Raw genomic sequence first — 13,573 nt, forward strand, 5'->3', positions numbered from 1 at the left:
TAGAACAATGCAGGACTTGAAAATGAATCACTGGTGCTGAATCATTGCGGCACAACAGTCAAACGTTTAAACAACGTCCCACATAAACCCGGTTACGCACGCAGCAGGGAGCCTGAGAGGATGACTGATGTGGTTTGACAGTTTCTTCTGGACAGATTGACAGCATGAAGGCAAACGTGAGCAGTTCCTGACCTGGTCTCTCTCGGCCTGCAGCTCTCGGATCTGGTTCTGGACCACGGTGCTCTTCTGGAGCTGCATCTTACAGTCCAGAGTCAGCTGCTTCACCTCAGCACTCAGACCCTCCTTCTGGTGCAAGAGCTGAAACACACACACACACCGAGGACTTCATAAGCTCCAGGTGGTAAATACACACCTGGTGTTACATAAGGTGAACTTTGTTTACTCGGTGTTAGAAGGGCAAACAGAGGAAACTGATGCACGTCATGGTGTGAAAAGAGAAGCAACGTGGTGGCATAGGATTGTCAAATTGGTTTAATTCACCGTACGATTTGTTACAGATTACTTTTGTAATACTGTATTTGACCCGGTCTTTGTACGTTTTGACCGTATAGAAAAGTAATTCTTGCCATTGTAAGAATGAGATGTACCTGCTGTACTCTACTGCCCTTACTTTTTAACGACTTGTGCTTTTTATTATTTTACCTCTTTTCTTATCATATTATTTCATTTTATTTGTTATTTACTGTTTAATTGTGTCGTGCCACTTTTAATGTTGATGTAAAGCACTTGTATTACCTTGTGTTGAATTTTGCTATACAAATAAACTTGCCTTGTCTTTTTTGAAACTGGAATATTTTTGATGTTTTCCCTCATTTGCATGGTGTTTCCTGATCCACAGGGACTGGGAAACCCAAACACACGCAGACAGACACACACCTCTTGTTTGTCTCTGTGCAGCTTCTCGTTCTCCTCCCTGTAACACCGGAGCTGCTCGGCCAGCTCCAGCTGACTGTCGATGGCCTCGGCCAGGTCCTGGGCCAGGATGTCCTGGCGAGCCTGGACAGGACAGCAACAACAGAACCGGAGAAAGAAAACAAAGACGTGAGCAGCTGCTCAACGGAACCGGTGTTGTGTCGATTTTTCCTACCCTATCAAAAAATGCTACCTAATGGTTTTCTACCTTTGTAGAGCTACAATTTTACTGTGTTTTACTCCCTAATCCACTTCCTTTTCCCCCAAGTGGTCCTTGTCTCTTGCCAGGCCGTTATTGTAAATAAGAATATTCTTAATGACCTGCCTGGTTAAATAAAGGCCAATGACTGAATGAATATCAAATAAAGCGATGGAATAGTTTTTTTCCTCTTTATCGTATAATGTTCTCAAAGTGTAATGCAATTCATGTCATGGGTAGTGTATTTTGAAGGATCAAATACTCAACATCCCATATTATCAATTTTAAATCAATATTTCAGGGGTAGCATCATTTGATAGTCCAGTAACATCCTATCAAATAATGCTCCTGTCACTTAATGCATTCAGGTAAGATACTAATCACCTCACTGCCACTGCAGGATGAATGTCAGCATACTTATACCTCAATTTATCAATGTTATAATCACTATTTTTCGATTGATAAGTATAAAAATTAAAGCTGCAAGCAGCGATGAACGGGCCCTCGCACCCTTGTGCACGTTCAGGCTGCAGTGGAAGCTTGTATGACTTGCATGTAGATTCTTCAGGCCTGGACATTTAGCGGATGACACCACCCACGACTCTCTATATCAAACCATTCAAAAGTTATGGCAGAAAATAGGAACTATCAGATATCGACCAATCAGATGAAGGGGGGGCGCGTTTTTGGCATCTATCATCACCACGGTAACGCTTTTGACTGAGAAAAGTAATGTGCATCGTCGCAGGATTGAGACGCACATTTTGATGTATAACACACCTGGGTGCACGTTACGGTTCGGGCAAAGAAGCGGCTGAAGAAATGGCATAAATTGCGCCAAAATTACACGATTAATTCAAAATGGCCGACTTCCTGTTCGGTTTCTGCCATGGCGCCAAGAGACTTTTCTTTAAGTTGCAACATGATACAGGTGTGTACCGATTTTCGTGCATGTACGTCAAACCGTATTGTGGGGCTTGAGGCACAAAGTTTTCTAGGGGGCGCTGTTGAGACATTAGGCCACGCCCATTAATGCAAACCATGAAATATCACATTTTTCACCAGGCCTGGCTTGCGTGCAAAATTTGGTGACTCTTGGGGCACGTTTAGGGGGGCAAAAAATCCTACAGATACAATAGGGCCTTCGTACTGTAAGTGCTCGGGCCCTAATAATAAGAAATAAAAGTAAAGGCACACAAACAGCGTTGGACTGAAGGGATGCAAGAAAATGTGGGCGTGGCAATCAAACTTCAAATCGACTGTGCGCGTGCGCAGAACCTCAAAGTAGCAGTTCTCGACGGGTAGCAAGGATCGACCGAACACCGGTAAAAAAAAAAAAGTGAAATGAGTGAAGAGGACAGAAGGATTGGGATTGCTCCTCACTCACCGGGTCCAGTTTCTGCGCCTTGGCCAGCTGGCAGCGCAGACTCCGGAGCTCCTCCTGCAGCTGCGGCGTGTCGGGGGCAGAAACACAGCGGAGGGAGCGCTGCTTCTGCCGGACACTCTCCATCTCCACGCTCTTCAGCTCCGTCTGCAGATGATACACCTGCAGGACCAACAGCAACAACCCGCCTCACTTCTCTGAAAGCCATAGACGTTCATGCCCATGAAACATTTGTTTGTTTTATCTGATAAAGACTTAAAAAACAACTTTCATAATGCAAAACAACAAAATATTTTATTTTGGCATGGCAGCAGATCAAATTAAAGCCCAACTTGAAAGATTTATTTAAAATTGATATAGACTGCATTGTTGCAGCTATCCTTGTCCAGTTTTTGATATTATTGTGTTTTGCCTTTGTTTTATTTTGTCCCTTTTGTTTGTTTGTTTGTTTTTTATTGTTGTATTATCTTTTTTTCCAGTTTTCCTTATTATTAATTATGAATTGTTTTCATCGAATGCTTAGGTCCGAGGGGTGGGTTTGGAAGGGGGTGAAAATATGTGTATAATGTTTGTTTGACATCATTGTGGATGCCACCGTTTATAATTAAAAAAATATATAAATAAAAACATTTGATAACAAAAAAAACTACCAACTTTTGTCATTACATTTTAAACAAAAACATTTGCAGGAAACTGGCGCTGCTGATGCTAAGAATCAGGTGGTGGTATAGATATTAGAAAACAGTATCAAATAAGCTGTCGCCTCATTTCTGTGGTGGAAGAAATCAGCGTTTCATGTGACCCGGATTTCTCTGTGAAGCTAAAGGGCTTCTGGGTAATCAAAGCTGTTTTCTGCACACAAAAGCAGAACCTCCTTATCTTCCATCATCCTAAAAGAAGTCTTTACGACTTTTGTCTAAAGAGGCAGAGTAAACAGTCTTCCTTTTTTTTTTTTCTTCTTTTCTTCTTTCTTTTCAGAGACAGCGGCGGATGGAGGAGCAGTTCAACACACATTTAAACAACGTTAACCTAAATCGCTAAAATCCGGTACGAGGCTGAAAACTGAACCGGTCTCAACGTTCTAATCCGTTTGGCTCCAAAACAGGACCAGCTATTTTGGCCCAATGAGACTCCACTAACTTTTATCTAAAATCACATCCTGCCAGCCATAAAATGGTGGCTTCTGATTGGCCAGAAGCATCAAACAGGACTAAAAACATGATTCTGGACCAGAAAAATGCCGGAAACGTGTTTGAAAATGTGTCAAAATGTTTAAAAGTGGAAACTGTTAATCTCATCAATCAGCTGCTTTTGGTTACTGAACAGAGTCTTCCTTTTAGTTGGTAAGAAGAAAAGTTTAACAATGAAGGAGTCTGCAAAGAAACGAGTTTGTGCATTTTCTCACAAATCAATATGAAAAGCCTGAAACCTGTTCAGCTAAATCATAACGACAGCAGAATGATGTTTCTAGCTGGGGAAGTGGGATAGCTTTACGTTATCACTTTAAATGTTATAATAGTGTAGTGTTTCCTGTCCAGTGTAGTTTCCCGTATCAGAGGACTCATTGAAACTTTAAAAGCACTGTGATCTTATCACCTCAAAGAGTTGCAGTAGGAGGGACAAGCAATCTGGGGATGTGGGAGTAAAAATGAAACCTAATTCCTCCCGTTGTGCTGCCTGATTGTGAGTGCGTTGCTAAAGAAAGAAAAGGAGGGGCTGGTTCAGAGGGAGGTACGGAAGAGTATTAGGGCCAGGCAGGAGAAAAATAAAAATAATATTTTAGAGGAGGAAGATTTTTCTTTCATTATGCACTTTGAGAAAAAAGTTGAAATGTCGATAAAAAAGTTGAAATGTCGAGATTAATGTTGAAATACAATTTCGAGAAAAAAAAGTGGAAATGTTGAGAAAAAAGTTGAAATGCCGAGAATAATGTTGTAGTACAATTTCGAGAAAAAAGTCAAAAAATGTATTTCAACTTTATTCTCGAAATTTCGACTTCATTCATGAAATTTCGACTTTATTTACGAAATTTCGACTTTACTCACGAAATTTCGACTTTATTCTTGAAATTGTATTTGAACATTAATCTCGACATTTCGACTTTTTTCTCAACAATCCTTTTTTCTTAAAGTGCACAATGGAAAGAAGTCTTCCCCTCAAATATTTTTTCTCCTGCATGGCCTAATGCTCTTCCGTAGGGAAGAGCCTCATCCTGCACGTTCCTTTAACACGTTCCTACCGGACCTGCCCGCATTCACACACAGATCCCCCCAAAAAGATCAGCCTTTTTTCGACTTCAAGTTAAAAATCTACCTCTAACTTTTGCAGATGTAGCAAATGAGTTTCAAGATTTCAATATTTTTCTTAGATTTACTCTACAACAATCTGCAATGGTTGTATTTAAACTCTGAGGACGACGTTGTGGGCGCCACTGACCTGAAGGTTAAGGTCGTGGAGCCGCTCGTTCATGGCCGACTTCTCCTCGATGGCTGTCGTGTAGCGGATATACAGATCACACTTCTCATCCTTCAGCTTGGTGACCTCCCGCTGCAGAGAGCCCAGGTGCCTCTGCGTGCGTTCGTTCTCGGCCTGGATGCGCCTGGACCGCTGCTCCTGCTCCATGATCTGGCCCAGCTCCGACTCCAGGGAGGCGCAGCGGGCGCTCATCCTGCCGGCCTCGCAGCGGGCCTCCTGCAGCTCCTTCTGCATCCCCGTCACCGCCCTGATCAGATACTCCGTCAGCTCCGAGTACTTGATCAGGCCTGCGGGGAGAAGAACGCAGCTGAGGCAAGCTGGCGGGGAGAAAGATCTGCTGCTGAGCTATGGGGTGGTGTGTGGTCACTGACCGCTGAACGTGGAGGGCTCGGCGCTGGGCTTGCGGCCTGTGACCTGAGTGTACATGGTGGGGTAATGAATCATCAGGCTCTCCAGCAACGCCATAGCTCCATTCCTCGCCTGAGTCCTCAGCAGATCCAGCATGTAACCTTAAAGAAAAGTGTGGAAACGTGACCTTAACTCCGCCACAAGGCTTGGAGTCAGATTATAGTCATGAAAAACATATACTGTATGTTAACACAAAAAAAACTAACTATAACAACCCTTGGGTATGGAAGAGGATTAGGGCCACTGAAGAAAAAAAATAGAATTCTGAGAAAAAAGTAAGAATTCTGACTTTTTTTTAGAAATGAAAAAAACTAACATTTCGACTTTTTTCTCGAAATTTTGACTTTTTTCTCAACATTTCGACTTTTTTCTCGAAAAAATCGTTCTTAAAGTTTAAAGATTTTTTTTATTGTTCACTTCGAGAAAAAACTCGAAATGTCGAGAAAAAACTCGAAATGTCAAGATTAATGTTGAAATTTAGTTTGAAGAATAAAGAAATTTTGCCTTTTTTCTCAACATTTCGACTTTTTTCTCGAAGTTGTACTTCAACATTAATCTCGACATTTCGACTTTTTTCTCAACATTTCGACTTTTTTCTCGAAAAAATCATTTAAGTTTCAGAAAAAAGTCAGAATCTGAGAGAATATTTTTTTTCTACAGTAGCCCTAATCTTCTTCCGTAGTTGGGCATTGAATGATTCTCTGCATTAAAATGTGTGATGATGTGATCTTTATCTAAGGGACAATAAACTGATAACAGCGATGTTTCGCAGCTTTGGTGAACAAGCCCGTTAAATTTGGAAAGTGATCAGTCACCAGCTGATCACAGCTCCTTTGGCGGAGCTCTGGATCAGAGCCATTTCTGAACGGTCCTCTTTCCAGAGCCGCTTCAGCTCAGACGGGTTTGCAGGATGTTTGGTGGGAACTGGTCTCTCGAGCCACTCCAAAACGTGGTGGACACCAGGATCATTCTCCTACTGTCATATCTTTATCTGTCCCTCGTGGGTTCTTCTTCACCTCACTGAGGATTGTGTGTCGCGCGCAGCTCAACTAGTCCTGACTGCATGTCTTCAGTCACACTGACATAAGTACCGTATTTTCACGACCATACGGCGCACCGTGTGAAAAGGCGCACCCTCAGTTTTGTGTGTCATTTTTGGTTTTAAAACACACATACGGCGCACCGACCCAAAAGGCGGCGTCTACAGAGACGGAGCTGCACACACGCGCGCTACAAAACACACACGCGCGCTGGAGAACACACACACAAGAGTGATTATTTAAATAGAGCAGGAGCAAAACTTAGTTTGATATTTTATTTCACTTTTCACATCAATCAAACCCTTCAAAGGTTCATCTTCTGTTTCCGCATTAAAGAATTAAAAAAAACCACCGGGTCGCCGCACATAAACCTGTCTCAGCCACCAGCCCTTTTCATTTCACTCTGGCCGGAAAAGTCTGTTTAGGCAACGCTTTTCTTTTAAAAATCACCACAGCCGGCAGTTTCTGTCCATCAGCGTGGCAGGCAAGCACAAGAGTAAATAAACTTTTCATACCCCGTTGTGCTGCGGATCCCAACCGCGGCGGTCCCGGGTCCCGGGTCCCGCTCCGCCCCCCCCCCGCCCCCGCGCTGGACCGGGTCCCGGGTCCTGGTCCGCCCCTCCCCCCCCGCGCTGGTCCTCCTCCGCCCCCCTGCGCTGGTCCCGCTCACACACACGCGCATGTTGGGGATCTGGTACTGGGTTGTATCCGACAGGAGCTCCGCTCCGCTAATTCAGCTGCGCCAGTCCGAATTTCAAGACCTGTCTCAGCCACTTGATCATCATCCCTTCATCCCATAATGACTCCGGCTGGAAACGTCTTATGCAAAGTTTTTCTTTTAAAAATCACCACAGTTTCTTTCCATCAGCGCGCCAGGCAAGCACCACATAAATGAGAATGTGTGTGTTTCGCGGCGCGAAACACACACACGCGCATGTCGGAGATCCGGTACCGGGTTTGTAACCGACAGATTTGGCTGAAAATCTCGGAGGGGGAAGCTGATCAGACCTGGGACAGACCCCAGAAATATCTGCTCGCAAAGCGGCCGGGAACCAGGTCGATCGGACCCCGCTTGGGGAACCAGGAAGTCGGGAGGAGCAGCGCGCATCACCGCGGCTTCAACCGGGGAAAGTGATCGGTTCCGACCGGCCGGGACCGGAGGAGCCCACATGGACTGGTAGTAGGGGCTCCCGGGGAAAGAGCACCGGCATTTCACCCGGATCTGCCCCGGGGATGCGGCGATCGGACCCGCAAACCCACGGCAGGTGCTTCCTCGGTTCCCGACATGCAAAACACACGCGCTGCAGAACAAACAAGTGTGCTTATTTAAAAATAGAGCTGGAACAAAACTTAGTTTGATTGTATTTTATTTCACTTTACACATCAAGCAAATCCTTAAAAGTCTTCATCTTCTGTTTCGCATTAATCAGCTCAGTGGATGGTCTCATTCACGTCCGCAACTCAAGGCTTCACCCGCCCCCTTCTCCCTTTACCGTTCTCATGGTGGCCGGCCTTACATTACCGTAATTCAGGTAATAGACACGGCGCACCGTTTCTTAAGGCGCCCGGTACATTAAAAAAAAAAAAAAAAAAAAATGTATCTGCGCTTTATGGTCGCGAAAATACGGGGTAGATGTTTCTTATGAACAGCAAACTTCAAATGCTTGTGTTTCTTCTATCAATCACAATGGCTCTAAACCAGAACCGGAAAAATTCCAGTTTTCCAATTAGTTTCCAATTATTTTTCTCCGATATAGTCGGTCTCTGGGTCTAGTTTTGCCTCCAGCGCTGCAAATGTTTGATGAGTGTGTCCAGCCAATCAACAACTCATTGTTCTGTGTTGTCAGCATGTTGTTTTTGTCTGTTGTCGTGAGTCAGATGAAGATCCAGCTAATTCCAAGGGTTCACTTACGTCTTTCTTGCCATTCTTTCCCAGTCTTTGTATGTTTTGACTGTATAGAAACGTAATTCTCATCAGTTGTGTGAAATAAGACCTGGAAACAGGCATTGTGGCATACAATTGTCAAATTGGTTTAATTCACCGTACGAATTGTTACAGATTACTTTTGTAATACTGTATTTGACCTTTTTACATTTTGACCGTATAGAAATGTAATTCTTTCCATTTCAAGAATGAGATGTTTACCTGCTGTAACTGCTTTCATTTTATTAATTATTTACTGTTTAATTGTGTCTTGCCGCTTTTAATGTTGATGTAAAGCACTTTGAATTATCTTGTGTTGAATTGTGCTATACAAATAAACTTGCCTTGCTACTAAATACAGACGCGTGAAAAAAAAAGAAATGAAAAACGCACTCTTCATTCCTTCAACTCAGAGGAAACAACCTGTAACCTGATCAATAAAACATTCCTCTTAACTCAAGCAGCATTACATTCTTGCTCTTAGATCTAATTCTTTGTTTTTTCTGTGTTTTCCTCCGTTGAGTCAAGGACAGTGAATAAATAACTCAACATAATCCATGTATCTATGAACAACATTCCTCCTGAGCTTGATGAAGTAGCCTGGTGTCTCTGAAACGGCCGGAGGATCTTACTGGTTCTCATGCAGCGGTTGGTGAGGTTGTGGCAGGAGAGGATCTCATCCTCATCCATCTCCGTGAGCACCCTGGCCTGCCGCAGGTACGGGATGAGGATGCACGGCCGGACCCCTAGGGATATCCTGTGGCGGTTGTCATTGATCAGCTCCCACAGCTCCTCCTCGCCCATCTCCTTCAGGTCGGGGCCGTCGGGAACGCGGTCCCCCGCCATCCCCAGTGTGTCTGCGGAGAGGGATCCTGGTTGGACAGATAGACGCAGCAGGACCAACGCAGACCGGCAGACTAACGAAGAGGCACAAGAGGTACTCTAAACAACAGACCAGGTACTTTCCACGCCCTGTGGGAGTTTATTCCACAGCATGTGTCTGTGTTTGTATGTGGGCGGGAGGGAAAACCTGTAAGACATGACCTCTGCGGCGGCGTGCCGTGTTGACACGCGCATGCTGGTGCAAACATGTGACTCAGTCACCTGTGAGAGACACTTAGTCAAGCAGGGCTCATTTACCGTCAGTCTGTGTCAGTCACGCTCTAGTTGTTTCCTCCGAAGAGCAAATACTCATTTATAAAAGCACTTCCCAGGTTTATTAACGGCTGCATTTAGCCTCCGGCTAAAACAACATTATTAGGCGGCGTGTGAGTCCAGCTTAATAATTCCTAATCGCAGCAAAGCAAACACACGGAGCAGGTGACAGACAAGGCACTGAGCGCTGCAGTGCAAAGTCCTCTCTCACAGAAGGAAATGCTGTCTGAGACGACGCCCAGCTGCCACGGCAGCGTCAGCAGAAGAGCCGGTGAGCCAGCTGATGGTTCTGATCCCTACTGCGTCATACGGGGCTCATGAATGTACAGACATGTTAGCTAACGTACAGAAACGATGCTTCAAGCCTCCTGAAAAGCCTTCATCTCATGCAGACCCGCATGCCTTCGGTATGTCATGGAGGAAACTGACAAAAGTATGGAAGTTCATTTCTCAAGGATAAGAATATTATTCTTAAACATCTTTCAAAAAATTATACCTGGGCAGGTTTTAAACTAGTTACTGAACCGTAATTAGCATCACGGATGCTGTGATTATAAACACCCCGCAAGGACCGCCGCAAGCGGTGTGCGAACCGTGCGACCGCACGGGGCCTCGCGCCCCAAGGGGCCTCGCCCTATGGGCCGTTTTTTTTCTGTTTTTTTTTTCGTTTTTTCCCTTATAAATATCAACAGTCACGTTCCATTACAGACCTAAATGTGTACTAGTCTGTGCATATCAATAAATATATGTGCAATGATGCGCGTGTGTGTTGTTCAATACAACTAATCAGACCAAGCGCAGACACAAGCTGCTCTGATCCAGACGGCTGGAGTGTGTAACAAACTGTCACACAATGTCGAGAGACAGAATCAGGAAATTTCCATCAGGGGATGAAAAAAGAAAAAAAACTAAAGAAAATGGAAGAGTTTAATGCCTCTCTGAAAGGCTTGTTTGATACATTTGTTACAAAAATCACCGAACCAATCGGTCTCAAGCAGCCGTGGGGCCCCGCGTCGAGGCAAGCCAAATGATGATGAAGCAGGGGAAGGTATCCAGTATTTTGCTAATTGGAGAGTTAAAATTGCGCATATAGACACCCGATCTGACCCGAAAAACCCAAAAAATTTCGCCTATCGTCTAGGAAACGCAACACCAGGCCGATCTCGGTCTCGTGCACATGATAGGTCCTCAAAATGTTCTAAAATGCATGTTGACAAGTCCCAAAGTTTCCGGGAGAATGTCTATTGGAGCATTTAGCATTTATTTAAAATCAATTTAACAGAGAGATAAATGAAGCTTCAGAAAGAGAGCAGCATACTCACTGTGAAACACGGAGGAGGCTTGGTTATGGTCTGGGCTGACCGCTTTGCTGCATCTGACACAGCAAAGCTTCAAAATGCAGGACATAATGAAGCCACAGGATCATGAGGGACAATATACTTCCCATCGTCAGGAAGCTTAGCCTCGGCTGTCCGGTCAGCTGGCAAAATACTGAGCCGAAGCGAAAGCTAAAAACACCCAAAAGCACTGAAAGAAGGCTCCCTTCAAACACCAGACGGCGAGATCAGCGTTCTCAAGCATGGGCTAAAATAACTGCTGGTAGATGCAGAAGTCTTGTTCACAAAGTTTGATGCTGAAATATTAAGTTAAGTTTGTTAAATCTCTTTGAAATGAAACAATAAACATTAGATTTAAGTTTCAGACAGACAGAATGTGACAACTTAAAATAGGGGTATGAGTGTTTATTTCACACTCATCATTTTTAATCAACGATCAATAACGGCATGAAGCTGGCCGTCTCCAGAATCGTTTGCAACATTTAAGAGTGCTGTTGAAAAGAAAATGATCCCGTTTTAACCTCCTTAAAGAGAAGGACGAACAGGCGTCCCGGGCAACAGCTGGGCTGCCCAAAGGCTTTTCAGGAAGTAGGAGCAGAACTCGTTTTTCAGGTTGGACACGTCTGCATTGCAGCTGCTGAGTCAGCTGAACACTGCAAGAGGACATTTTAATGAAAGCAACAGAAACAACAGAAAGTGTCCCGGAGCCCATTGTGTCTGTTCCGTAGTCTTTGTCCGTCCATTTTCAGGGTCACGGGGGTCTGCTGGAGCCCAACCCAGCTCATACCCCCAGGGTACAGAACCAAGAACCTTTAACTGTGAGTGCTAACCACTAGGCCACCATGCTGCCCTTAACTTGCCCGTATATGTTTTGGAGCATGTTTTGTTGTTTGTCTTATATTATGATTTTTAAAAAGCAATTCTGTGCCTCTCCAAACTGAATCGTCACTTGCCTTGCGATAACTTCCCCCTGCTGTAGCCTGGGTGGCATGTAACCTGGCAGTTATCGGAGGTTAGTGGCAACAACGGGAGCAAACTCGGTACAACAAATCAGAGATGGATGGAATGAGAGAGAAGGCATTTCTGCCCAAAAAGCGAAGACTTCTTGTAAATATCTCTAAATATGGGAAAGAAAATGCACTTTCCTAAAGAGGAGCAGGATGGGGCTCAGTTACGAGTTCTGAACGACGTGTAACTGCGATGTTCGTGTCTCTCACGGGGGAAGCACCGATGTCCGTCAGCAGCGCTGTATGAGTCAGTGAATACCAGAGTGAGTGAAGAAAATGTAAATGTTTCACTTGAAGACAACCAATGTGTTTATAAACTGAAAATATTTCAAATGAATAGGTGTGCTTTTATTCACTTTTATGTTTTCATTTAGGCTTTATTATAGGAATTATATACAGTACACAGGAATGTCCACAGCATTTCAGTGTCAACAAAGGTACAGTAACTATCAGATTCTGAGCTCATAACTGTAGTTTGTAAGTGGTTGACAGGTAGATATTTTAGATTTGTTGTAAACCTATCTTGAAATGTAATACTGGACCTCAGTTGGGCCGTTGGGACAGTGGCGGAAAAAGTCCCTTATTTTTAAATACAAAACTTGACAGGTACGGTGCAGGATGTACTATAAACTATAAACTATAAACCCTTGCAGCCGCTGTTAGTGTGCACAGCTTTGATTGCTGTAGCTTCTTATTTTCATTATTTTTTTCATTTTATTATTAAACCTTGAGAGAAAAGTCCACGTTTGTTTGGACAAACTTGGTGGATACAGGTGTTTTACGGTAAGTTTAGTGTCTCTGAATGTCCAGTAATGAATGAATGTCTGGTACTTTTCAGATGGCCGTACTTCAACAGCGCGGTGCACCTTTCACCACAGACTCTTACAGAACTGACGCTTTATGTGACACTTTACCTGCACACATTTGCATTCCCATGAGCCAACATTCACACCAACGCAGGTGCTGCTAGAAAAATCCCCAGTCATTTAATACAGTATGTGTGCTGTAATTGTTGCAAAATCCTACATAATAGAAAGACCGGTCCTGTCACATCTGCCTCGGCACACAGGGCTCATGCACCTGCAAAAGACGCTTAGAGCAACGTATCTCAAGCAAAAAACACTGCTGACAGAGGCAGCTCACTCTTTTCTTTATTCTTTATACTATTTCTTTATAGTCAGACGAGTATTTGGGCCCAATTCACTCTACATTAACATAAACATTACTGTTTACTGAAACATACTCTTAAATTAAATACTTACCTGCTGTACTCTACTGCCCTTACTCTTTAACAACTTGTGCTTTATATTATTTTACCTCTTTTCTTATCATTTTATTTCAATTTATTTGTTATTAACTGTCCAAGGTCACTGAGGTAGTTCATAAGCTCCTCGGTGGCACCGGGGGTGGATGAGACCCTGAGTACCTCAAGTCTCTGGATGTCGTAGGGCTGTCTTGGTTGACACGCCTCTGCAACATCGCATGAAGGAAGGGGACAGTACCGCTGGAGGGGCAAACCGGTTGGTGGTCCCTCTGTTTAAAAAGGGGGACCGGAGAGTGTGCTCCAACTATAGGGGGATCACACTTCTCAGCCTCCCCGGGAAAGTCTACGCCAGGGTACTGGAGAGGAGATTACGGCCGATAGTTGAACCTCGGATTCAGGAGGAACAATGCGGTTTTCGTCCCGGTCGTGGAACACTGGACCAGCTCT

At 44.1% G+C, this 13,573-nt stretch overlaps 1 protein-coding gene across 1 annotated transcript in view; it reads right to left on the minus strand.

Annotated features, from left to right (window-relative positions):
- card14 (caspase recruitment domain family, member 14) overlaps nucleotides 1-9,267 on the minus strand; it is a 29,217-nt gene extending 19,950 nt beyond the window's left edge. The window contains exons 1-6 of the mRNA XM_061724702.1: nucleotides 8,996-9,267; nucleotides 5,363-5,500; nucleotides 4,953-5,278; nucleotides 2,520-2,678; nucleotides 898-1,017; nucleotides 193-318 (exon numbers count right to left, since the gene is read on the minus strand). Coding sequence (XP_061580686.1) covers nucleotides 193-318; nucleotides 898-1,017; nucleotides 2,520-2,678; nucleotides 4,953-5,278; nucleotides 5,363-5,500; nucleotides 8,996-9,209 — 1,083 coding nt within the window. The 5' untranslated portion in view covers nucleotides 9,210-9,267. The remainder of the gene's footprint in view (nucleotides 1-192; nucleotides 319-897; nucleotides 1,018-2,519; nucleotides 2,679-4,952; nucleotides 5,279-5,362; nucleotides 5,501-8,995) is intronic.
- Between the last annotated feature and the right edge of the window lie 4,306 nt (nucleotides 9,268-13,573).

This window comes from Cololabis saira, chromosome 1 (assembly GCF_033807715.1).
Source record: "Cololabis saira isolate AMF1-May2022 chromosome 1, fColSai1.1, whole genome shotgun sequence".
In the NCBI taxonomy this organism is placed as follows: domain Eukaryota; kingdom Metazoa; phylum Chordata; class Actinopteri; order Beloniformes; family Belonidae; genus Cololabis; species Cololabis saira.